General features: G+C 36.7%; 1 protein-coding gene across 3 annotated transcripts in view; it reads right to left on the reverse strand.

Annotated features, from left to right (window-relative positions):
• Window positions 1–1,410: 1,410 nt before the first annotated feature.
• RBM25 (RNA binding motif protein 25) overlaps window positions 1,411–24,161 on the reverse strand; it is a 35,646-nt gene continuing 12,895 nt past the window's right edge. For 2 of the 3 annotated variants that reach the window (XM_072863949.1, XM_072863952.1), the window contains exons 5-19: window positions 23,816–23,873; window positions 22,470–22,630; window positions 19,673–19,855; window positions 17,398–17,451; window positions 17,064–17,147; window positions 13,158–13,438; window positions 12,044–12,260; window positions 11,626–11,715; window positions 9,854–9,927; window positions 8,969–9,119; window positions 8,292–8,616; window positions 7,102–7,376; window positions 6,551–6,649; window positions 5,195–5,242; window positions 1,411–4,076 (exon numbers count right to left, since the gene is read on the reverse strand). In XM_072863949.1, the coding sequence (XP_072720050.1) occupies window positions 3,984–4,076; window positions 5,195–5,242; window positions 6,551–6,649; window positions 7,102–7,376; window positions 8,292–8,616; window positions 8,969–9,119; window positions 9,854–9,927; window positions 11,626–11,715; window positions 12,044–12,260; window positions 13,158–13,438; window positions 17,064–17,147; window positions 17,398–17,451; window positions 19,673–19,855; window positions 22,470–22,630; window positions 23,816–23,873 (2,193 nt within the window). In that variant the 3' untranslated portion in view covers window positions 1,411–3,983. The remainder of the gene's footprint in view (window positions 4,077–5,194; window positions 5,243–6,550; window positions 6,650–7,101; window positions 7,377–8,291; window positions 8,617–8,968; window positions 9,120–9,853; window positions 9,928–11,625; window positions 11,716–12,043; window positions 12,261–13,157; window positions 13,439–17,063; window positions 17,148–17,397; window positions 17,452–19,672; window positions 19,856–22,469; window positions 22,631–23,815; window positions 23,874–24,161) is intronic. The other variant, XM_072863951.1, reaches the window with a different exon arrangement.

Consider the following 24,161-nt stretch of genomic DNA (forward strand, 5'->3'; position numbering starts at 1 on the left):
TGCTATGATACATGTAATCACTCTAAATATTAAAAAAAAATAATCTGAGGTACCATGTAATTCTGCATGTTTAAAACAGATGGTGTATTTCACTATTCAACTACACTACAGGAAGATCTATAGGAAAATGAAGTGGCACAAAAGTACTGCACATAAAAGTTAGGCTTTACATAAGCATTTTGACACAAATGTCGAGTTTCAGTAGGTCACATGCATATGAAGTGCATTTAAAAGAAGCCGTTTTTAGACCAAAAGTGATGCCTAACCATTAACCAAATATAACTATTTATTTTGAGAGGAAAAAAAAAACCTCCAAAACCCCAAACATGGACATGCAGCTGTACCAGACTATTCTCTGTTTATATTACTGATATCGGTTTGATCTATGATGACATGTCTATTAACAATACCTTACACTGCTCACACTGCATGACTGTGTACTGATTTGTAAGTCTGCATGTATGACATCGTACATTCCTACATAGGAAAATGTATAGAATATGAAAAAGTGTGACCCTATTGTAATATAAAAGCCAACAGCTTCCAGTTTTAAGTGTATCCACTTTCTAAAACACTACTACTGCAAGAAGCTATCTAGCAACTCCATTTAGTAAAAGTAGGAAAGGTCTAATGCTTTCCTCGCAGTAATAGGAAAGCATTAGTAGTAAGAAATAGGAATTCAGTAAGAAACTAAACTTACTGTTTGGGGCCTTCCCCCTGCCCACATTTAGAGCCACAATCATCTAGCTAGATGTTTATTTTTAGTGCAGGCTCATGTTTAAAGAGCAGGAAGGAAATGCCCAAAATTAGACCAAATAAGTGTGCAAACAGGTCAAATATTCTAAGAACACATAAAGTCTCTTTATCAAATTAACGGTAATATAAAAACATATCATTCTTGGTAAAGGATCTTACTTGCTCATGGTTTCCCATTTCTTTTCAGTGCATATTAATGAAAACAATGATACTTTATATTTTGTACTCGCATATTCCAAGTAACACGGAATGGCAGTTACACAGAATGATTATCAGGAGACTAAGGGCACGTGTTAGGTTAAGGTGTAAAGCCTAGTTCCACAGTAAAGTCCAGATCAACAACTAGTATGTCCAATTCTTCTGTATAAATATTGATATTTTTCCCCCCTCTATGCACTATGTGTAACCTTTGAAGTACCTTTCCCTCACAGAATGGATCATACTATGGCATGCTGCACTTAACACCCAGTGGCAACACACATACTTTGCTAATGGATCTCATTCTCAGTATACTCTTTATCTGTGCATTCACTAACATAACACACTGTGTATATTAAATCACATCTTCAGACAGTAAAGTGTTGTAACGTTGGCAAAAAAGGCTGCTTCTACCCCAAATTTTCCAAGTTTATCTTGAAATAATTCTGTTACTGCGTGTTGAAAGAAAAAGTTAACAAAGGAAAGTTACTTTCTATATTAAGAACCTCAGCAGTACGTAGTTTGTATTTTACCCACCAGCATCACAGACACAAAATATATTGTTATCACAGAGAAGTAATAACACTAATTTGAGTAAGAGGTAAACACTAAAAGTGACTTTATAAAGCAACATTTTGCATTCTGAAAGACGAAAATTTGTTGAAGTACTTGCATAAGCCAAGCCAGAGATGCTATAGTGAACATTCCTTCCTCCTTCCACTACTGAAGAAAACCTCAACTTCTACAAAATTAATTTTTTTAGTATGTCACCACTGCTTCTAAATAATTATTATTTACCTGGATATTTAACACTCCAGCTTAAATTTTAAATGTCTTCCTCACCCATATGCCTTCAGTCTCCTTAGGAAAGGAAGAGTACGAGCTTATGTCCAATGCATAAATAATATAGTAGATGAATATACAGCTTTAGTTTAGGGCAGAAGAAAATAAGCTGAAGTTTCACAACTTGAGATTTCACTGAAGAATCTCAACAAGGACGTTAGGCAATCTGTCACATATTGGCATTACAATGAATTTGTCACATTTGTCTTGTTTAACTACTACTACTGACAGAGAATGCCATATTAGCAGGACAAAAAGCACTCATGAAGTTCACTCTCCCTCTTCTCTGTATTTACTGCAAACAAAGCAAGTTTTGAATTTATTTAGAATTTGGAGAATTTTTTGTAAATGCTGATGCAAAACTGTATGGGGAGAATGGAGAAGTAATTTCTTAGGGTAACATCAAGTTGCAGAAAAAAAAAAGAGGAAGGTTGCAGCATTAAGTGTAAAACAACATTCTCACGCAAACTCAAGCACAACATAAAAGTAACATCTGAGCATTACACTTCAAGTTAAAAGAGAACATTTTGTGATGTGTAGTATTACAGGGATGAGAAAACATATTGGGATCACATCTGCATTTGCAGGCTTCTAGTCACCTGACAAAGCAGGAGGTAGTTTTAAAAAAACCCACCCCTAATTTGTGAACACTTGTTGATTCAGAAAGCAGTGTTAAATATAATTGCATGCTGCACAAGACTCCAAAAGAATGTCAGCCCTTAAATCAAATATATACATTTTTAATATCTGAAATATTTACATGGTGGAACCTTTACACGATCCCATTTGTTAAGAACAGTGTTTTCAAGTGTCCTCTCCAGATACAAAGAACTAGTAACTCAAGGTCATAGTTATGTCTTCTGAACAGGTCAACCTGTATCCTTCAGTTAAATACAATACAGAGATACTGGAACACCTTTACTTAATTTGTTTGCTATTAAGAATTGTGTTTAAAAATTAAAAATGTTTGAGACAGTTTGCTCCCTGGAACACAGTCCTCCTGCAATCAAAACAGCTCATAGCACATTATCGATTTGTCTTCTTACCCAGGTATGAGATAAAAAATGCAGTTTACAGTACATCTCATCATTTATACCATATCAGCCTATTTATAAAAACCCATACAAACAAGGCAGGAAAAGATCACCCTCTTTTTGTGGACAATAGACTGCTTACAGTAGAAAACAAAAGTCGGGTCCAGTTTAACAGTATGGATAAAAACAAGACTTTGGCTTTGTTTGAAAACTTACGGTTTAGTTTTGTCAACTGCTGTGGTCAGTTACATCCAAACAGGTATTTTTTTTCTAAATACTAAAAAAATGCTTTTAAAAATAATTTCTTTTAAAAAAAATCCATCTGATTATTTTGGAGACAAAAGGGATAATAGGGAAGGGCTAAAATGAAATTGAGCAGAAGATATCCTAGGTTTAAAAAAAAAATAAATCATTAAATAGCACTTACTGAATTGAGGTCTTGCTCTTGTTTTAACTGAGCAAAGAATAAAAAACTTCCTGCAATTTGCACTTTCTATGAAAGAAGCAGAGCATCTGCAGGAGATTAAGTTCCCAGCTTCATTAGTAATTCTAAATGGGCAACAAAGTACCAAGACTAGTGCTGGTTCACATCAGAATGAAAAGTCTGAGGGAACTTTTCCAGAGTCACATTAGGGGACCAAATGAACACACAAAGCTGTTCCATGAAAGCAGCTCAAGCCACTTATTTTTAAATTGTATTCTGATCATTCCTTAAATAAAGAGGGAGGGTATGCAACAACAACAAAAAAAAGCGCTGATAAATTTGCAGTAAAATCATTTGTCTTCATCTGTAACTGATAGAGTTCCACACTAAGTGCAAATGTTTTGCAAAACAGGGGCTTTTTTTTTTCTTAATATTTACAAGAATCAGAGTAACATAAAATTACCAGAGAGCATGTACAGTAGCTGCAGCTTGTAAAACATACCGGTAATTGTACCTTGTGAATTATAAAGAGAACCAATGCAGGATTCAGATAACTAACTGAGAAGTGTAAAGGGGGCCTCAGAGCAGAGGACAAAAAAATTCACATTTTCTACATAAAAAAATACAGGTCTCAAGTCTCTGAGAACAGAGAAAATTCAAAGTCTTTGAATGATGGAAAAAAAAAAAGCCCAACATTGAAATGGAACCCTAGAAGCAAGGAGAGTGCTTTATTTCACTAGACCAATCTTCTTCGCTTCTGTCTCGTATATCAACAACCTCCACATTTTGACTATGAAAACTTCAGCTTCTTCATCTAGTACCTGTAGGAAATACACATTTTATAGATTATTTTTTTAGTTTAGGTGTTCCAGTTATAAAGACTAATTCTAGACACATCAGAACTACAAAGTGGAGGCAGCATAATCCAAGTTAAGCCTTTGAGTGAGGCACTGGATAAAACTTCAGTGTATTTGTCTGTCCTGCATTTTTCACCTGACTTGACTAGGCTCCAATTATATACTTGTATAATGCAGCTGTTGAGCACTAAGAGATAAAAGTACCAGTATCCTAGTCTCCAAAAATGGCTTGGGAAGAGGCAGAGATATGGCAGGCTTGGGAAGAATGTAAGAACAGGACATACACATGTGGTATTTTCCCTTAATTCTCTCCTAGTCTCTGCTCATTTTCAGCTTGGAACTTCCTTGGATATTTATTAAGTAATCCCTCAGTGGATTTCTCTTCCTTGAACTTATTATCCAGGCTTTTCTTGAATCCATGCAAATTTTTAGCATGCACAACATCTCTCAGGAAGTTCCCCAGGTCACCTACTAGTCACACCAAGAACAACCTATTAACTCCTGCTATGAATCTGGCTCCTACCAACTTTGCCTCCAAGTTGCCTTATTGGAAGAGAGTGAACAATGAGTTTTTATTCACCTTTCAGTGTATGAAAACATGGTGAAACAGTAGCATTATTTCATAAAGTTTCTCTCTTCCAACACCAGGCAAAAAAGAGCTTTTACTCTTCTACAGAAAAATCACCTTTTGCTCATTAATTAGGAACAGAACTACTAAACCACTAATTATAAAAATCTAGTTACAAGAAAGAGGAGGAGTAAAAGTTTGTATTTCTGATACAGTTCTGTTATTGTTGATTCTTACCTCTACTGTTAGGGACAGAATCTTTGTTTCACATTTCTGAATACTGAGAAATTCTGAACAAGGATCAGTAATTTCTACCTAGATGCTGTAACTGCAAAACCATGCCTGTGCTAGCATGATCTGTTTAATCAAAACAGCTTTCATATCTAATCTATGTTTTCTATGCATGTTCTATGAACACCAAATATTTCTGTTACGGACTCCTACTATTTTGCACAATTTACTATTAGCTTCAGTATAATGTAGAAGGTATATCAGTTACACAATTTCTGCTTACCATGGCAACATCATCCAGTATGCTCTGTGGTGAGCTGTGAGCCATAACCTGAAAGAAACAAATGTTTCTAGAGTGAAAACTCGGAGTAAACCATATAAACATCTTTGGACAAAAACCAGTTACTTCTCAAGCATTTTGAATGCTTTGCACATGCAAAAAGTATTTCCAGTTAATTAATTCCCAGTATTAGCCAGGGCAAAAATTAGTATTAAACTACATCAGATTCCATCATCGTGAGTGCTAGTTTATGGCTAGTTACTGAGGAACAAGTTTCAGGAAGCTCCAGAGATTCAACAGGTCCTGTATTTGCTGGCTATTCTTGCATCTCCAATTAAGCTCTCCTAATTTAAGGAGTAAGCTCCCCTTCCTTCAACAATGAATTCTTAATGGAAGACAAAGGCAAAATTCTCCCTGTATCACTCTTCATAGATGAATTTTCCATCTGCCTGTTAAGTATTTCAAATTACTTTTTTTCAGAACCAAATAAGTTGTCTTTCAATACTAGAAAATGGCATTTTAAAAATATATATATATAATTTAAGCTTGGCAAATATTAATCTTCTGGTTTTCACTTTCTACTAACCACCTGTGCCACCAAACTATCACTTGCTTTGCCTATCATACAGTAGCCCTAAAAGACCGAGACAAGCTGTTATGAAGGTGAGTACCACGAAAACTGAAAAGTTTTAGAAATTCTGTATTGATGAAAAGCCATAGAGGAGTTGTGACAGATTTAAAAAGGCAAGTTATTAGAATTTAGTTTGTAATTTGATGGAAGAAGCTGCACAGAGTTTAGTTTAAACAAGTCATGCAACAGCTAAAAGGTATAGCAGAATGATTTCTAATGCTAACTCTAAAACCTTAGTATTTGCTTACTACTAAAGCGACAAAAACATCTAAAAAGCTTTTTAAGAAGTTAATCTACTTAATCCAAAAATGTATGTAAAATCAAGCTACTGGCTTTTTTTCCCCTGAATTCACACAAATCCTATTTTTAAGTTAAAAATGTTAATGGCCAATGAGATATTAACTCTGAAATCTAATGATAAAAAGTATCAGTTAGAAAAGCTGCTCTTGTCAACTGCTCATTTCTTCAATCCAGTTCCATATGTTTACCTAACACATAACAGAGAATATATAGCACGTACATATTGTGCATAAGCATTAAAGGAGGTAACTTGTAAAACATTAGGGTACATATTGATTCCAAGTACACCTACTGTCTGTGCTGACCAGTATCATAGATTACAGAGTAGCTAAGAACAGACTGCCTTCAAATACAGATACTGCAGTCATTGCTGCAGCTTAAATATGGAGCAAAACCCAGACTTCACAAAGGAAGTGAAAGATACTAACCTTAGAACAAACAAAGTCAACTAGCGTGGCTTCTTCTTCACCAATATATTCTATTATTTTCTTGTTGATCCATGGTCTAATTCGTCGTTCCATTAGTGTCTGGAAAAAGAAAGAAAAAAAACCCACAAACCTATAATTTCCATAAACTTTACTATCTTGAAACAATACTGCCATATAGGCAGCTAGAAGACCCAAGTAACTATTTAGCAAAAGATACGTTTTGCTATCAATGAGATAATCCTTAGCGATTTGGCATCTGCAAGTATTTCTGTCAGCCATTCAAACATGTTTTTACAAGACCTTTTCCCCCACCTTCCATAAAACTGCTAGACAATTTGTAGCAACAATTCAGGAGACCAAAGAAAAATAAGCAGGCATACTTCAGAATAAGTATTATATATGCACAATAAATACAGTATTCAATTTTGATTCCATTTGATAATGATGCTCCAATCCACTGGGGTCCCAGGAACATTGTTTTTCTATTCAATTCCAACGTTTGTTTGGAAAAATTATGCTTTTTTATGAATGGTTAAAAGAAATCAACTTACTGAATCCACAATTGACCAGTCAAGAGGATAAGCAAAGAGCTCTGGTTTTGCTGTGGGAATCTTCTCAATGAGACTCTTAATATGTTTGCGTTTTTCTTCTGTATTGACACTGCCTTTGATATTGCTTTTATCTTCTTCTCCATAATCCAGGGGGACAAGTTTCCTTTTCCGGGGCACATCATCACTGTCTTCATCATCAAATTTATTGAAAACACTATCCACAGCAAGCTTCTTCCTTTTTACAGCATTGGGCTGATTAGGACTATTGCAGGCACCTACCACCCAAAAGACAGAATAACATATTCATAAACTGCAACTGAAGCTAGTTTGCTCCTCACACATTTCTTGAGGAATATTGATTTATGTGTTATATAAATGTCTGTGAATGCCTAACACCAGCATTTTAATCTCTCAAACTCTGTTATAACAATGGCAAAAGAGGTGAAAGATCTCAAACTGAGTTTGAGATTTTTGAAAAATAGGGTCTTCTTTCTCTGCCCTGAAACCAGTTAGCACCATACATTCTCTATTCATTCAAGATCTAACACAGTGTGAGCTCAAACTGCAGCCCCAGTATAATTTAATCGAAAGAATAAATGCACAAACCTTCTGGAATACAAATATCCTTAGTTCTGCTGCTCAGAATAAATTTTTTTTAAACACACCAGTAAATTGCTAAAGTACTAAGAACTCTACACTCATGTTCCGTTCACAATTGTCATCAATTCATTGTGCTACTCTAAGAGGAAGAAAAAATAATCTAATTTTCACTTTTCTTCTTTTAAGGGGGGAATCTTTGTGAATAAACATAAGAAGTATCTAGGGCTTAAATCTAACATGTACTTACATCAATGAAAAGTAGCAATTAGTTTTAAAAGAGATATTCAGAGATCTATTAAGCTGAAAAAGCATGTGGAAATAACTAATCCCAGCTCAGAGCATTCCTAAAAAAATTAAGCCTTGAGAATGCCAACATTTCCCTCCCTTTTCCCCCTCCAGATTTTGGAAGAAAAGAGATCTATAAAAGGTATCTTCTGGATAGGAGAAATCAAGCACAGCATCTGGATAACAAAAACTTGATATAAGTATTTCAAAACATAAAATATATTTGGAAAACTGTGTGGCTTCTCAGCTTGGCATTGTTTTCATTCTGATCCCATATGGAACATGAAAATAAAATGTAAACTTGCCCAATTTGAGGCTAAGTCCTATTTTGGGCCGATGCTCCTCCGGCTGCTGTTGATCAGGTGAATTTTCATGAGGGATAATAATGCCGCAGGGAGATTCATCACCAGGTGTGTTAGGGGTTGCATTTCCACTAGCAGAAGAAACAGAAGGGGCAGAACTGATGGGTCGTAAAGTTGGTTTAAGGCAGGGCTTTTGTTCAGGCTCCTCTTCCTCTTCCTCCGGCTCTTCTCTTTTTTCCTCTTTTTCTGCCTTTTCTTCCTCTTCCTCCTCAGACTCTGGCTCTTGTTTTATTTGTGGCTGCCTACGCCGCTCAGCCTCCTGCTCCATCTATGATGAAACAGACATTTAGCAAAAAAGAAGCTTTCTCAAAAACAGCACTGTTTGAAAAGAATCTAAAGAGTCTCTGTTTCCTAAAGAAGTCTCTGTTAGTCAAGAATAAATACATGCAACTACTGCCATTATAATCAGAAATACTGACTAATCCAAATCTGTTTTCAAACTTCATCCAAACATATCTGGAAAGTTATTTTTGTTTCCAGTGGTTTTACTGCTTATCTGGACTTCCTTTTAGGAAAAAGTGAACAGAGAAAATATTAACTATCAGATCTCTTACACAATTTTGCTCAATACCACCAGAATACCAAGGGCTTTTTTTCCTGTCAGACCAACAGCTACTTACCCTCTGGAGTTCTGCATCTGGATCTGGGTGTCCTTCTGCCAGAAGGCGCTGCCTAATTTCTTCTAATTCTTCCTTTTCCCTTTTCCTATCCCGTTCATCTGCTTCCATCTCTTTCTCCCTGTCTCGTAGCCTCTTCTGAAGAGCACTACCCCTACAAAAGATACAGGTTTTGTACTTCAAAGAACATTCCAATGAGAACCTTGTACCACAATACAAGAAATATCTGATACAGATGTATCTTCCACTACATGAAAATAAGATTCAGAAGAGCATCTGGTGTCCTCTATTTTTATAAACAGAGGAATCTAAGATACCAGGTTCCCTACATTACTATACATAATTTACCCCATCGCATTAAACAGATGTAGAGAATGTGACTGCCAATCTTCTTAGAAAAAGAATCAAATTATTTTATAGGTTTTTACTTGACAAGAAGACAAGAACCAGTTCTGCTAAATTAGTTTGATGCAAATTCTAGTTAGTCCCATGCTGAAGGCTCTTCCCCATCCTCTACACAAAGTTAACGAGCTTGTTCTTTGTATGATTTACAACTTCCTTGTAGCGAATTTTTTTAGAGGCATGCTTGATCCCTCCTCTCTGTCCCCACCACCTTATTTTGGCATTACACTGACATCTACTCCACCTCACCCACAAGTTCAGTGATAGGAAGGAGCAGCTACTCCCAAGCATTAACAAGTAGCAGTAAGGAGTTTCCCTTTTGCTTCTGGCACTTATCAAGTGACACTGAAATAATTTAGATAATTATGACCCCTACATCGCCACATAATCACTCAAATATAAACTCCATAAGCCTCTGCCAACAAACCCCACAATTGTGTTAAAATGAACAATGAAGATTTGTTAGGAATCAATACAAAGATGTACCTGTAGTATTTTGGATCATCTCTGTCATCATCATAATCTTCTAGGAATTCTTTTAACCGTTTGGCTTCTTTTGCCTGCAAGAAATTGAAACATAAGTGATGTTATAAAATGATTTCTGGTTTTCTTTCCAATAGTTTAAAATTTAGTAATATTATTAGTAAGTTAAATCAATATCTACTATGCTTCAAACTGAAAATACAGAATTTTCCAGACAGAAAGTGGAAAGGTTTTGGAATTGCATCCTCTTCCAGGGATCTGTCAACTTGCTATCATATGTTCAGTAGCAGATAGTACATCCGTTAGGTCCACTGGGATCATGTCTGTGATTTGCAGACTACTGTTCTGTTATTAGCATTTCAAAGGGTTTTTAAATATATCCCCCCCCCCCCTTTTTTTTTTTAGAAGAGGATCGAAGTTCCTGTTCTTCAAATCCATAAGTCTGGTATTGGATATTTTAACATGGCAGCTTAAGTGTATTTTATCAGTACTGTTTTGTTTCAAGAGCTGTGCTTTTTAAAAAAGATTTAGTAATGCACAGAAGCAAATCTAATGGATACTTCTAGGATAAGCACTCTCCTGCTGTGTTACTAATCCAAACCATGTGGCACTGTATTAACGCACATGCCTAAAACTGAAGGGGGCGAGGGGGATAGAGAGGAGGTATTCCCCCCACTGTCGTGTGTGTCCCCCCCTGCCCCGATAAAATGAAAAAGAAAAAAAATAAAGCAGTTCTTTAAGGAGAATATAAATTAGGACATTCTAACCTGTACCTAAGCAATATCTTTAAACCAACAGTTCTATGCTAATGACTTTGAGAAACAAATTACTATTATGGCTGTAAATTCAGCACAGAATTTAACACTGCTCTCTACAACTGCCATCCATAGCCAGCATCCAGGAGGATCATGAACAGAAAATATCCTTGAGTCATTCTCAAACATTTTTTTCCCCCTCTCAAGCATTTAGGGGGAAAAATTAGATTCCATGTAAAACAATGTATTTTCTAATTTTATTTCTTTTTTTTTTTCCTCTTTCCTGTATGTGTCTGCATATTTTGCTTTGAAGCAATTCCCAATCCATCTCCTATTTAGAACTCTCTCATATCTTCTCTCCTTAGTGGGAGAATTACGAAGTGAAATAACACCACCATAATTTAAAATAACTTCTTTACGCTTTAGCACAAAGCTGTGAGATAACAGAAGTATCTATCTTCCAAAGGTGTCTTTTTGGACAAAACTTCCAAGCATTACATTGATAACTGTGATCATTTCACAACTAAAGACAGAAATTTACAAAGTGCTTAGATATATTATAGAATATTATATCATATATTATATATAGAAGGTTCAGGCACATGAGCAGGTTGGAAGTAAAGAGACTGGTCTAGTTCCACCTGCATGATGTTGAACAAACATATAGTAGGTTTTGCTACAAATCTGACACAAATACAGGTTGCAGATGTAATAGTGCATGATGATCAAACCACGCTATTTTGCAGCTGCCTACTTCTCATTCTTTTGCCTTCACAAGACCAAGCCATTAGGCTTTGTTTTCCAGACTCTCAATAGTACTCCCACTTATTAGACGTCATCTATTTGAAGTATATTAACTATTAACTCTTAACTCCTTCTTTTTTTTTATAAACACGTACATGGTGCTTATACAAAATCAGAGTTCTATCACTATCCATAAAGATAGCAGTAGAATGTTCCATTCTGAATGGGACACAAAGAACAAAGGGGAAAAATTACAAGTAAAACTATAAGCCTTACCATTTCCCTTCTTCTTTCTTCTTCCCTTTCAGCCTCTTTTTCATATTCTCGACTTTTCTTCCGTTCTCTGATTTCCCAGTTTTTAAGACGCTAGAAAAGAAGAACACACACACATGCTCCAATGTCAAGAACGTTAAGAACAGTGGTACTCTGTTAAGTTAGTTTGGATTATTGCTTAAAACCAACTGCATGAAAATTAAGCAAATTATTTATTTGTAATTTAAAATGCTGGAATAAGAAGTCCAAAGTTGTTCTGACAGTGACTTACACACTCTGTCCCAATTCATGTAGTCAATGGATTTAAAAAGTATTTAGGAAAAGGAGACGGAGAAGGAATGACATATTTTGTAGTAGAAGACTTATTATAACCCCTCAGAAACAATTTTTTCCTTAAGGAACCTTAAAAATCCCAACCTACCTCTTGATACGCAGCTTCTTTTTCCCGCAGTTTCCTCTCTAGTTTTCGGCGTTCATAGGCATCTTCTTCATCTTCTTCTCGGTCTCTCTTCTTATCCTTCTCTCGTTCTCGTTCCCGCTCGCGTTCTCTTTCCCGTTCCCGCTCTCGTTCTCTTTCTCTCTCTCGTTCTCGTTCTCGTTCCCGTTCTCTTTCCCGTTCCCTGTCTCTGCTTTTTTCTCTGAAGGAAGGAAGAAGTCCAAATTTAAGTATAGAGCCTTCCTCTCCACTCAATCAAATGATTTAACTTCAAATGCATAATGCACTATTTATAGCATCTTGCAAGTTATTCTTCTTCTGCAATTGTACAAGATGATTAGCTGATAGCAATGAGCATAAATCAATACTCCTAATATATTCAAAACCCCATTTACCTAAAAGTAGTTGTTTGAGCACTAACCATTAAATAGTGATATTTACAGAAACTAAGTGAGCGCACATGGCAATTCTTACCAGACTGCGTTAGTAGTTCTCCATAAATGACAGCTAAAACCCCCCCAAATAAAGGGTATGCTTAATAAATCCTTCATGTTTACACGGCTTAGACAACTTGAACCCTACTGACAAGATGATTTAAAATGAAACAGCTATTGTTTCTACAGGTAAGAGGGGAAAAAGCAGCATCTAGAGCCTGACATGATTAGTTTAAGACTGAAAGAGGAATCCCCTTGCTTTTATTAAAAACAAAAGCCAACCAAAAAAACACCCCACATAACAAAGGAAAAGGTAAAACCTACTTAAGCTAAAAGATACTACAGATATAAGAGAACCTCAAGTAGGAATAAAGCTACCCATGAAAAAATAAGAGAGATTTGAGATAAACCCAGTATGCTTAAGTCATAGTTGGGTGGTTGCTTACTGCATATTGCAGTCCTTATATTCCTGTGCTGTGGAGGGAATCAAGTGTTCTTCTGATTTGTGTAAATACAACATTTTCTAAAATTTTTATTGCCTGTTTTCACTCTCATCTTCCAAAAGGACCATTCTCTTTTGAATGACGGCTGATCTGCTGAACTATACGCACTTAGTAAACAGCACTAGGAAAAACTGAAATAAATAGCAACCCAAGTGCATTTACCTTGATCTGCTCCGATCCTTGTTGCGATCTGAACTCCTTTCACGATCTCTGTCACGATCTCGGTCTCGTTCGCGGTCTCTGTCTCGGTCCTTAGTTCGGTCACGATCCCTATCTCGCTCTCGTTCACGCTCCCGTTCCTTCTCCTTCTCTCGTTCACGCTCTCTCTCTCTTTCACGCTCCCTCCTTTCTCGTTCACGCTCCCGTTCCCTTTCTCTTTCTCTGCGTTCTTTTTCAATTTCCTGTCTTTCTTTCTCCTTTTTGCCTTTTTCCTCCTCCAGTTTCTAAAAACCAACAAGAGAACTTTCATAGTTAATTTTGTAGTTATAAGAACTGGATATTCCCGGCGCAACACACAAGGCTGGTAATGGAAATACCAAAACCGCCACTGATTTTAAAATATTAAATAGGGTTTGGTGGGTATTTTTTGGAACTCATAAGTATGAAATCAAAATGCAGCAATCACAAGACTAAGTTTCGTGCAAAAGCATAGATCTACACAGACCAGCAATCTCCAACCTTAGCAGAGTAGGGCTGGCCTCATATTATAAGCTGACTAAACTGCACGTACACAGTGCACTGCCAGTCATGATTCAGGTGGGCCACAAATTCCATTGGCCCTATAAGCCACTTGGGTACAAGCAAAGTGAACTCCTGGGTGATAAAATTAATTCTGTTCAACTAGGAAAATATATTTCAGTGGAATGTTTACTGGGACAGTAAGTTGTTTCCCAAAAAGTCTTGGCAGAGCAAAACTGTCCTATATGAAAACTTGGGTAAAGAAATTTATCCACTTACACGTGGTGCATGTGGTTAAACAGTGAAGAGAGCTGCAACCTTTCCCCTTTTCCCTCCCTAAAAAAGTTCTAACAGTTCATTGGTAAGAACTGGACTCTGCAGAATGGAATCCTTAACTTCCACCACTGCAAGATGGAGAGAGTTAAAAAAAAGGTTGGAAATAGCTCTTTTGAAACACAGAAACTAAAGGGTTACCTGCTACAGTTTTACTAAAAATTGTACAAAATTGCCACTTTTTTTTCAATTAGAAACAGTTCCTATGACCAGAATTCCTATAAGACAATAGAAAATACATCAACAGAATGATAGATAAATCCATCCTTGGAAGCAATTGTTATGTGTTAACTTACAGATCCTGTGCTAGGACATGGACCGCCAACACTGGATTAACCTTGCCTATAAGCTATGTTTCTGGGAGGAAGAGCAAGTACACGGTTCACAAATATACCAAATAACAACCAAATATACCAAATTTCAACCTGATGGATGCCAGAATACCACTTTTTTGAACAAATATTGAGCAGAATAAACAGGTTTATCCCCTTTGGCTCCACGTTTACCATCACTGAAATGAAATTAAAAACTAGAACAATGAAACAGCATTTTCTCTGGTTTGGTTTTTTTTTTTTCTTTTCTTTTAAACAAAGCATTTAAGACAACTTTAAAAAGCAATCTTACCTGATAAGTATTCTTCTGCCACAGGCACAGGGACCAGAGAACCGACAAAGGATTACAGAAATAAAGCTAATTCACTAGTGATTAATGTATCCACTGAAACTACGCTGCATTGATAGCACAATACAGGCAAACCAATGTTGGATACATTGAAATCACAAAAGGAAAAAGGGACTAAAAATGGTAGGAATTGGTAGAAAACTGATATGAAAAACAAAACTTAGATTCTACAATATACACTGGGCTGAAAACCAATTTCTAAAGGACTGTATTTTACAGGAGCTTTACAGTGTTAAACCTCAGTACGGTCAGATGTCAAACTAGGTTGTCAACTTTTAAAAATCCAACTTACCTCAAATTTCATATACTTTTAAAGAAAACTTTACATACTGAAGTGGTTGATACTTACAGGTTATCTTAGATGTTCCAATAGAAATTTCTTTGGTTGAACTCCTGCTTTTTTGCCACTCTCAAAAACTTTGGTCGTGGTGAGATTTCTCAAGAGAGTGGGGTTTGGGTTTTTTTTGTTTTTTGTTTTGTTTTGTTTTTTTCTCCCCTTAATCTATTCACACAAGTGTATATTTACACACGCACAAGTCTTGGTGTATTAAAATCCACTTTGTAGGTCTGCTTTCTTACAATCCAATTGAAAAAATAAATTGGTCTATTTTGTAATCAAAATCTGACCTCATCAACTTCTATCAGCCTAAATAAGAGGAGCTGAAAGGGTAATGGGATGGGAACGGTATCAGATAAATTGAAGTAATGAACAGAGATGAACAGGTAGAAGAATTGTAAATCTTACCTTGAGCTCTCTTCAGACTCGTCCGTGCTGTAAATGGACGCCCCCTGCAATGCTGATACCCTGACAGTCTGTGGTTATTGTTTTATAAACTCATACCAAAAACATGCAAAGGTTCACTGTGCTCACTAGCCAGCTGCTAAAGGTTCAACAGCCCCTTTTAAACACATCCAATATACACAATGACTACTTTCAGTTGATTTTTAATGTTAAGAAACCCAAAATAGCCCCCCAATAATACAGATTAAAGGCAGTAAAATGCCCAACAGCTTCTGAAACAACGAAGCATGTTTTTTGTTTGTTTGTTTTGTTGGTTGGTTTGTTGTTTTGTTTTTTTTTAAACTTATTACTTGTTTGCATCTTAGTACCAGTGATGACTTGGGGCTCGGAATTGAACACAATTCTACTGAAGTTTCACCACTGACCAGCTTCACGTTCAATTGCTGAGCTTCTCCAGGTGACTTCTTCTAGAATTTTTCCCCAGGTTTTTATCTCCAACAACTTCAGTCAAGAGAAGAACTGAATATGTGTACATACAACAATGTGTAGTCGCTTGTGTTTACATTGATACATTTGCATGAAAACATGGTACCATCCCCAGTGACTGCATATGGTAAAGCTGAATAACACGGGCATACTTCACCTTGCTGTACCTTCACCATTTTCTTTAACGTTGATTTGGGGGTATTTTGAAATAAAAGCGTGTGCTCAAAAGAAGAGCTTGCTGATACTTCCCTAGGCCAAGGACCATTCCAGTCTTGTTGGGGAAAAAATAATACCAACTTTAAGCTAAACATTAAAATAAGAACATTACATGCATAGTTGTGCTTTACTATCCACAAGTATCATTTTCCAAAGCAGAAACATTCACAGATGCACTAGCATTAGTGGAAACTTCTGTAAGCGGGAACCCTGAGGTGGGACTTGATGTGCACAAACATTTCCAAGCCAGTTACCCCTTTGCATATTTTTCTGAGGGGGCATCCATAAGTATAATAAAAAACAGAAGCTCATACTTACATCCTATTCCATGTTACTTTCCAAGCTGTGAGTTTCATCTTGCATTAGTCACCATATGATCTCTATCATAATGGTGGGGGTCAATGAATAGATTAGCTTTATGGGAATTTACAGTTCTTCCATGCATCTAAAGTTTGGTAAGTCTGGTAACCACTGACCTAGTTTTAATCTTCCCCCACTCTTAACTTAGAACTATTAAAATAAAAGACTTAAATTTAATTCAAGCTTCAACTCTTCATAAAATCTTGGATTATGTTACAAATCTACCTACAGAAACACACTCAAGTGTATGTCTTATACTGCAGCCCCGTTTAGCCTTTAGTTATAAATATCTTGACTTAATGTATGTGTAGAAACTTAAGTTGCCTTTATTCATGTTAAAGTGAGAAGACTGCAAAATACTCAGTAGCAATCAAAGTCTTAGCATAAAGATGTCAAGGGCCACTTTAACGTGGTAGTTGTCTTTTTTTGACTTGTAAAGAACTATATGTATATTAAACCTAATATAAACATCATTTTAAGTGATATTGCAATGTAATGCTAAATTTTATAATAGTGGTTTTTGGATTTTGAAAAAGCCTAATTTGTATCAAGTGCAAAAACAAGAATACTACCTTGTGTGTGTCTCTGAATTTACTGATCTCTCTTGATATCAGGTCTCTTTTGTCTTCCTCCATTTCTATAGCATTTATATCCTCCTAAAAAACAAGGGGGACAGGAGGAAAAACATTAAGAGCCATCTGTACAGACATAGGAGAACAAGAGAAAAGCTGAAGGTTAGAAGTTTTCAACCAGTCTTGCAAGAGATAAATAAAGTCCTTCTGCAGTACCAAACCTGACAGTCTGATGTTAATGAGTGAAAAAAAAAAAAATCAGATGGACAAGAGTCACAAATCTGGCAACTAGCAGTAAACATAGTCATTGTCAAAGCCTACAATGTAAACGAACCTTGGTGATGAGTGGATAAGGTATCAGTGGGGCCACTGGAAATCTGCGGAAAATCTGCGGAAAAATCCACGGAGATTTTTTTTTTTAAAAATAGATTGCACACTACTCTGAAAAAACAATGTTTTGTATGTTTGTACTACAAAGCAATATTGTATTGCTGTGATCTCATTTCTTTGATTCAACAAAATTACAGAAGAACCTCGCTAATTCTCCCTTCTCTGAACTACTTAACATACATAGTGAGGTCTCATATTAGTAAGACTTCACTGAATTACAAGTATACTACAGGATATTAGTACGCTATGGTAGCATCACAAACAAGACTAAGCTACACTTGCCAATATAAATGATCGGTATATTTGCGGTGGGTATGTCTTGATTTTATTTACTCGCTAATTCGCAAAATTTGGTAGATTGCACCTACTAACTAATAGTTAGTGCGAATTAGCGAGGTTCCCCCGTGCTTGAAATTGAAAACCAGATTCCACTCACTCTCAGTTCCCCACACACATTTTCAACTCCCCCACATCAGTCATGCCTTCATCCAGAACTAACAACAGACTCTGCTGCTAACACCAGCGGGAGTCTTCTTCACACCAAGCCCTTCAGGGGACGACAGCCCCAAAGCTGGCGAGTTTCCCCGCCCCCCCCCAAACACATATATCTGCATCCATCTTCCCTTTCCCCCCACCCTCCACAGTCCTTCTCTCCCCTCTCCTTTAAGAACAAGAGAGCAATGAGCTAGGACCACCTCTTCACTCCCACCTCTATCCACACAGGCCAAAGATGGCAACTTCCAAGCTTCTTTTCCTCCTTCCCAGTATGGGAGGGATGATGGGGTGTAATTTCAACCCACAAGTGCTATGTATTTAAAAAGAGCTTATTTGTCTACTTGACTAGCTCAGATTGGTCAAATTCTACATCATAAAGAGCTAGCAGAATATCCCTCTGTCCCAGGGACATACTCAGCACCCAGCTCTTCCAAGACTGCAATGGCCTCTTACAATGTTTAACTACCTGTCATTATTCATGGCCATATATATATGTATATACACCCACAGGACAATACACATTGTAACAATGCTAGTAACAAAAAATACAGCTGACAGCATTAGACAGTGACTCATTTGTAAATTCTCATCCAAGAAAGCATCTTCTCCCAAAGGGAGGGAGAGGAAAGAAAAACAAATTCTCAGCTCAGCACTCGTATACCTTAGGTCAGCCATGGCTAACAATGTTGTGGGGAAGACATACTCGCTCCCTGAGGGAGATGTTGCTTCTTGCACCACACTTAAACTCCATAAGCATTTGAAACGGCAATATTGCCTTGGAATAGGTACTTTGCAGAAGACTTAAGTGGGTAAAAATCTTGGTCAAACAATTTTCCAATCTCTTTCATACTAGGTGCAGAATGGTAGGTGTGAAAGCCCATTTTCCCATGGTTAGAAACTTGGCTGGAAAAGCTAAGTCTGAGTTTGCTCATTCTTATTCCCCCTTCTCCAGTTTGTTTTAATCCATAAAAAGGTCATCCACAGAAGCAGGTCTAAACCATAACATTCATTCCTGCTTAACAGGCTTTTTTTTGCATTACACAATATATGAAAACCAGCTGATCACATCCAGCCAAAATTGAGACGTGCGTGTAAAAGTGATTTTGTAAGGCAGGAAGATTACAATATGCCTTTCATCCCTGAAGGATCCCTCCAAGGTTTGAGAGGTATACATATATACAACTAATGAAGCGCTTCCACATCTGGAGAGACAGCTGCAACCAGTTGGATCAAGGCGCACTACAAGAATGCATACTATAAGCAGAGAGAAGAAGAATTTTGTCAAAAACTACCAGAGCAAATTCCTGCCATTACAAAAGCGCCCTGGCATCTTTCAATGGAAATAGACGGTATGCAGGAACTCTTTACAGTTGTTTTTTAAGTTCTCATCTGAAAAACCCTATATGCATACAGGGTTAAACTGCACTAAATTCAGTATTTCCACCTTCAGAGGGATGAAAGGTCGGTTCAATCCTGCCCAGATTCAAACCTGTTGTTCCAAGAAGTCTAGGTGCTTAGATGCCTAAACCATCCTGAAGGGATGGTGTCTATAACTGACTAGCTTTCAGCTTAAAAAAAAAAAAAATGAAACTGCTGCTGACATCAATGCTTGTTGATTTGTTTTCTCATCAGAAGTTTAGGTTTAAAGTATTTGCACAAAGTTTGGCCATTATATAAAGGTGAGTTGAAGAAAAATCTGTTTTGTCCAAAATCAAAACACATACGTCCTCCTTCTTTTCCTTTTTCTTCTTCCTGGGGTGAGAGTCAGATTCCTGGGAGGGGGCATTGAGCTCGCTGGAATATTCTCGTATTAAGACTTCAATGGCCCCTTTAATTATTTGATCTCTTCTCTTCGTTTCCTCATCCAGTGCTTCATCATCATCATTTGTCGTCTCTGGTCTGGAGTTCTAAGGAAAAATTGCAAAGTAACAGGAATCAACAAATTGAGAATAATATTAGTTTTATTTCAGAAGTTCTCCTTTGATCATCACATTCATGCCCCTAGAGCATTTACTAAAAAAAAAAAACACCAAACAAACAACCACGAAAAAAACCCCCCAAAAACCCAACCAACCAAACAGAACAAAACAAAAAAAACCAAAATAATAATAAAAAACAAACACAAAAACCAAACCACCTACAAGTAGTTATCAATTGCAGTCAGATCTTTTCACACTGGCAATACCATAAGGACCACATAGTTTTACATATGGAATGGCGGCAGAGAGCAAGTGTAGGATTGCATTATAAAATAGAACAGATAAATGGTGATTAAGGTGGTAGACAAGAAGAGATAGCGCACGCACGCTCACAGAAAGGCAATCACTATAGTCCAGCTCTTGGTCAAAAGTTTCTGCCTTGTATCCTCCAGATCCTCAAGTCATTTCAACAGCAGTTCCTCAAAGCCTTCTATTTAAGTGCCATGCAATACAAATATCTACCTATAACTTTCAAGCTGCAACTTATAATGGGAGAACTATATTAAAGAAACATTGTTAGGGAAAACATTCCTTGCACAGCAAACATTTTCTTATTATTGTTGATCAATTACTTTGTAGTTCCTCATCTTTTTGCCCTTTCCACCTTGTAGGGAGGAAAGGGAACACACACAAAGAAGTGCATTTCACTAAATGTTACATGAATGGGTAGAACAATGATCTGCATACTGAGCAAGGTAGCCCACCTCTTGATCCCCTGAATCTTTTAAAAAAATGGAATCTCACCTGAGAATCCAGCTGGGTATCCCGTCAAGCGATAGGTGGTGGGTGGAGTGAGGGGGAGGGAAGGGTCTGATGGAGCAGCAGCTAAGAATGAGGGGGAAGGGAGGATTCAGTTGGAGCTGAAGAGGCTGCCAGGCCAAGGAGGAGCAGGCTGAAAAGAGCTAGAAGGCAGTGACAGGGAGTGGAATTGAAGAGGTCCAGGGAGAAGAAGTGATCAGGGAGAGGAGCTAATTAGATAAAGGTTTGCTTGGTGTGTCTCTATAAGAAATTGTGTTGTAGTGTACATGTTTGATTTCTTAATAAAAAAGACTAAAGAAAAAAGTTGCAACTTTTGGATCTGAGTGGCACCAGCGCACCAATGATGGTATGAAAGGAATCGCAAGCAGCACGATTACAATATGCTTTATCAATATTCCTCAGCAATTCACAGCCTTTCTTTGCACCACCACAAACAAACAAACAAAAAAACATTTGAAGCTAATCTCACTCTGCAGTTCAACGGAATCAGCACATACTGTCATCTTCACCAAAGCCACAAACAGTACCCTCTGCTTTATTACAATCAATCCCCTAGGATTGATTGTAACCCACAGGAGCTCACAGAAACAAAATTCCTGAGAGAGATGTGCAAGAACTCCACTGATAATTTAAGCTTGTTTATAATATCAGCTGTGAAGCACAGTATTACAGGTGATGCCAATGGGAAACAAGGAAGTATGGAACAGAAGGGGCAGTCAAATCAAACCCTTACCTAGCTTAACAGCTCGTACATTACTCCATTCAAAACCCATGAAGTTAGCACTCTGCTTTACTGAGCCATTGCATTTAATCCCATACACTGGGTACACAATCAAAAATGTGTCAAGTACTTCAAGTCATAATTATGCATCTATTTCTGGTTAAATAAAATGAAATAAAAGTACTTGTGTTCCCACTGTATTTTACATACCTTTAAGAACAATTCCAAATTGGAATTTTAAAAAATTACTGGCTACAGTGTCATTAGTATTTTTAGTTTTCTGAACAACAGCCTCTTCTCACTTTCATTTTACAGAAAATAATTGTTTTAAGTAATATCTTAAGGCATATACAGAACTTTAAAATAGTTAGAGACTAAGCCCAACAACTTGATTGTGATGTGAAATATATTATTTTAGCAAAGAAAAAGATAAAATTCATTTTAACATAAATTTGTCAGTTAAGTATCTTTGTATCTCACAAGAATTCAACATATCAAATATCTGCAATTATTCCAGCTCTAGAAAGGAATGGTACAAAACCAATTTCCCCATCTACTAAATGTCTGTAAACTGCCCGCTGCCCAATAACTGCATCATCTACTGAATGATCTACTTCTTTCTTGGTAATTAATTTGTTCTAGAAGATCATCAGTGGAGGGGAAAGAAACTCCAATTCTCCTCAGACAGCTGATTTACAGACTCTGACAGAGTAACAATTACTTCTAGAGTTTATATACTTTCAAGAGTTTCTAAACAAAAATGAAGCAATGGAATCATAAGGTATAGCACATATTACTACATTTTAGAATGAATTACAGAATTAATTCTAGAGATTCAGTTGTAGCTTACAGATAAGTTTGAATGCTGGTGAATTAAGAGCTTACACTTCACTGCCTTTCAACATATCTTCAGACTCATTAATGTGATTCTGGCGAAATCCTAAAATGAATTAAGGGCAGAGACAAGAATAGAAACTAAGAAACACACTCACAATCTGATCTAGCAAGTACGTTACATTGCCCTCCTGCCAAAATAACGCAAGTCACACATTATATACGTACCCCATTAGAAGCCTTTCTCTTTGCTTTCCATTCATCTAGCTGAGCCTTTGTCTTTGCATCAACTTTGACTAGCAGCTTCTTCTCTCCAATCTGGAGGTCATGGAGTAGTCTCAATGCTCGTAGTGTGGATTCTGGTTCTTTGTACTCACAAAATCCAAAGGCTGAAATGGATGATTGAAATGAAAAGTAAAATTGTTAAAGCTCTTCAGGTAATTTACTTTGTGTAAGAAAAGTGTTTTGAATCAATACACTTGGAACATAAGCACTTCTTTTTTTAAACCTGGAGTACGCATCATCAAAAGTCAGAAAGGTCATTCACTGCATTAGTCTGATATAACTAACAGCCCAGTGAATAAGGTGAAAGCAATACATACATGTGGATGCCCCATCCCTGGAAACATTCAAGGTCAGGTTGGATGGGGCTCTGAGCAACCTGATCTAGCTGAAGACGTCCCTGCTCATTGCAGGGGGGTTGGTCTAGATGACCTTTACAGGTCTCTTCCAACCCAAACTATTCTATGATTGTGTTTGTAAAGCTTTTGACATGTCTGTCTTAACTAAGGAATGCAGTCTATATGAAGACATGTCTCAGGTGGATTTGCAATTGTCTGAAGACCAAAGATATCAATCAACAGCTCATTGTTAACCTAGAAGGAGGGGTATTTCAAACTAGGTTCTTCACAACAGTTACAGAAAGTTGTAAATGAGAAAAACACCTTATGAGAGCAAAATAAACAAAGTATGATATATAAGAAAGCTGAAGAAAATTAATTACATCTTAAAAAATGAAAAAATAAAAAAAAAAACAAACGCAACCTAGAGAAGATACGAAAACACTAACAACAAAAAATAGTAACCAAAATTGTTTCCTGTATCCACTGGAGAAATTGAACTTATTTCACTTCAATTTGACAATAGGGAAGGAAGATAAATTTTACATCAGGAAAACCTCCTTTACAGAGAAGAATAATACATAATAAGGGAAGAGACTATTAACAGTGTTGCAAATATGCTCCTTTGGAGGCTAAGTCCAAACTGGTAAACCTTTCTCAAGGATGGTTTATAAACTCCTGATTCAGTCTCAGAACAGAAAGGTGAGCAAAATTAGACGCCCAAGACATTTTTCCATTTAACCTTTCTCAATTTTCTTTTTCTCTTTCTGTCCTGATTCCAAGGACAGAAAATACTACTAGCCCTTTACTAGGAAGTATTTAGCAGTTAAGTATCATATACAGTATCTTAAAATGTAAAAGTATTAAGAATAGCAATGTGTCAGACATTTGAAAGGCTGCCAGGTAATAAAAACAAGAGTCTGACTAGAGATTTTGAAAAGTATGAACAATTACCTTGAAGTTTTCCAGATGCCCCTTGCACTCTCTTCCAACTCAAAACCAAGCCACATTTCTGCATTAAAGATAAATATTAATTATTATTGTTTATGTTCAAAACACTACAAAAACTTAACCACTTTTTGCAAAATATGACATGTAAAAAGGGTAAACACTACTAAAAATAAAATATGTCTGTGTTCACTGACATCTACAGCTTAAAAAAGCTGTACTCTTCAGTTACTGACTTTAAACTCAAGTGTAATGGACTGCTATTCCAGTAAGTGGGACTAACTGCTTTTAGTTTCAGTCCACTGCTTGTGGGTCATTACCTCATTCATCAGCCAGGGATGAAATTTAACAA

Source organism: Ciconia boyciana, chromosome 6, assembly GCF_034638445.1.
Source record: "Ciconia boyciana chromosome 6, ASM3463844v1, whole genome shotgun sequence".
NCBI lineage: Eukaryota > Metazoa > Chordata > Aves > Ciconiiformes > Ciconiidae > Ciconia > Ciconia boyciana.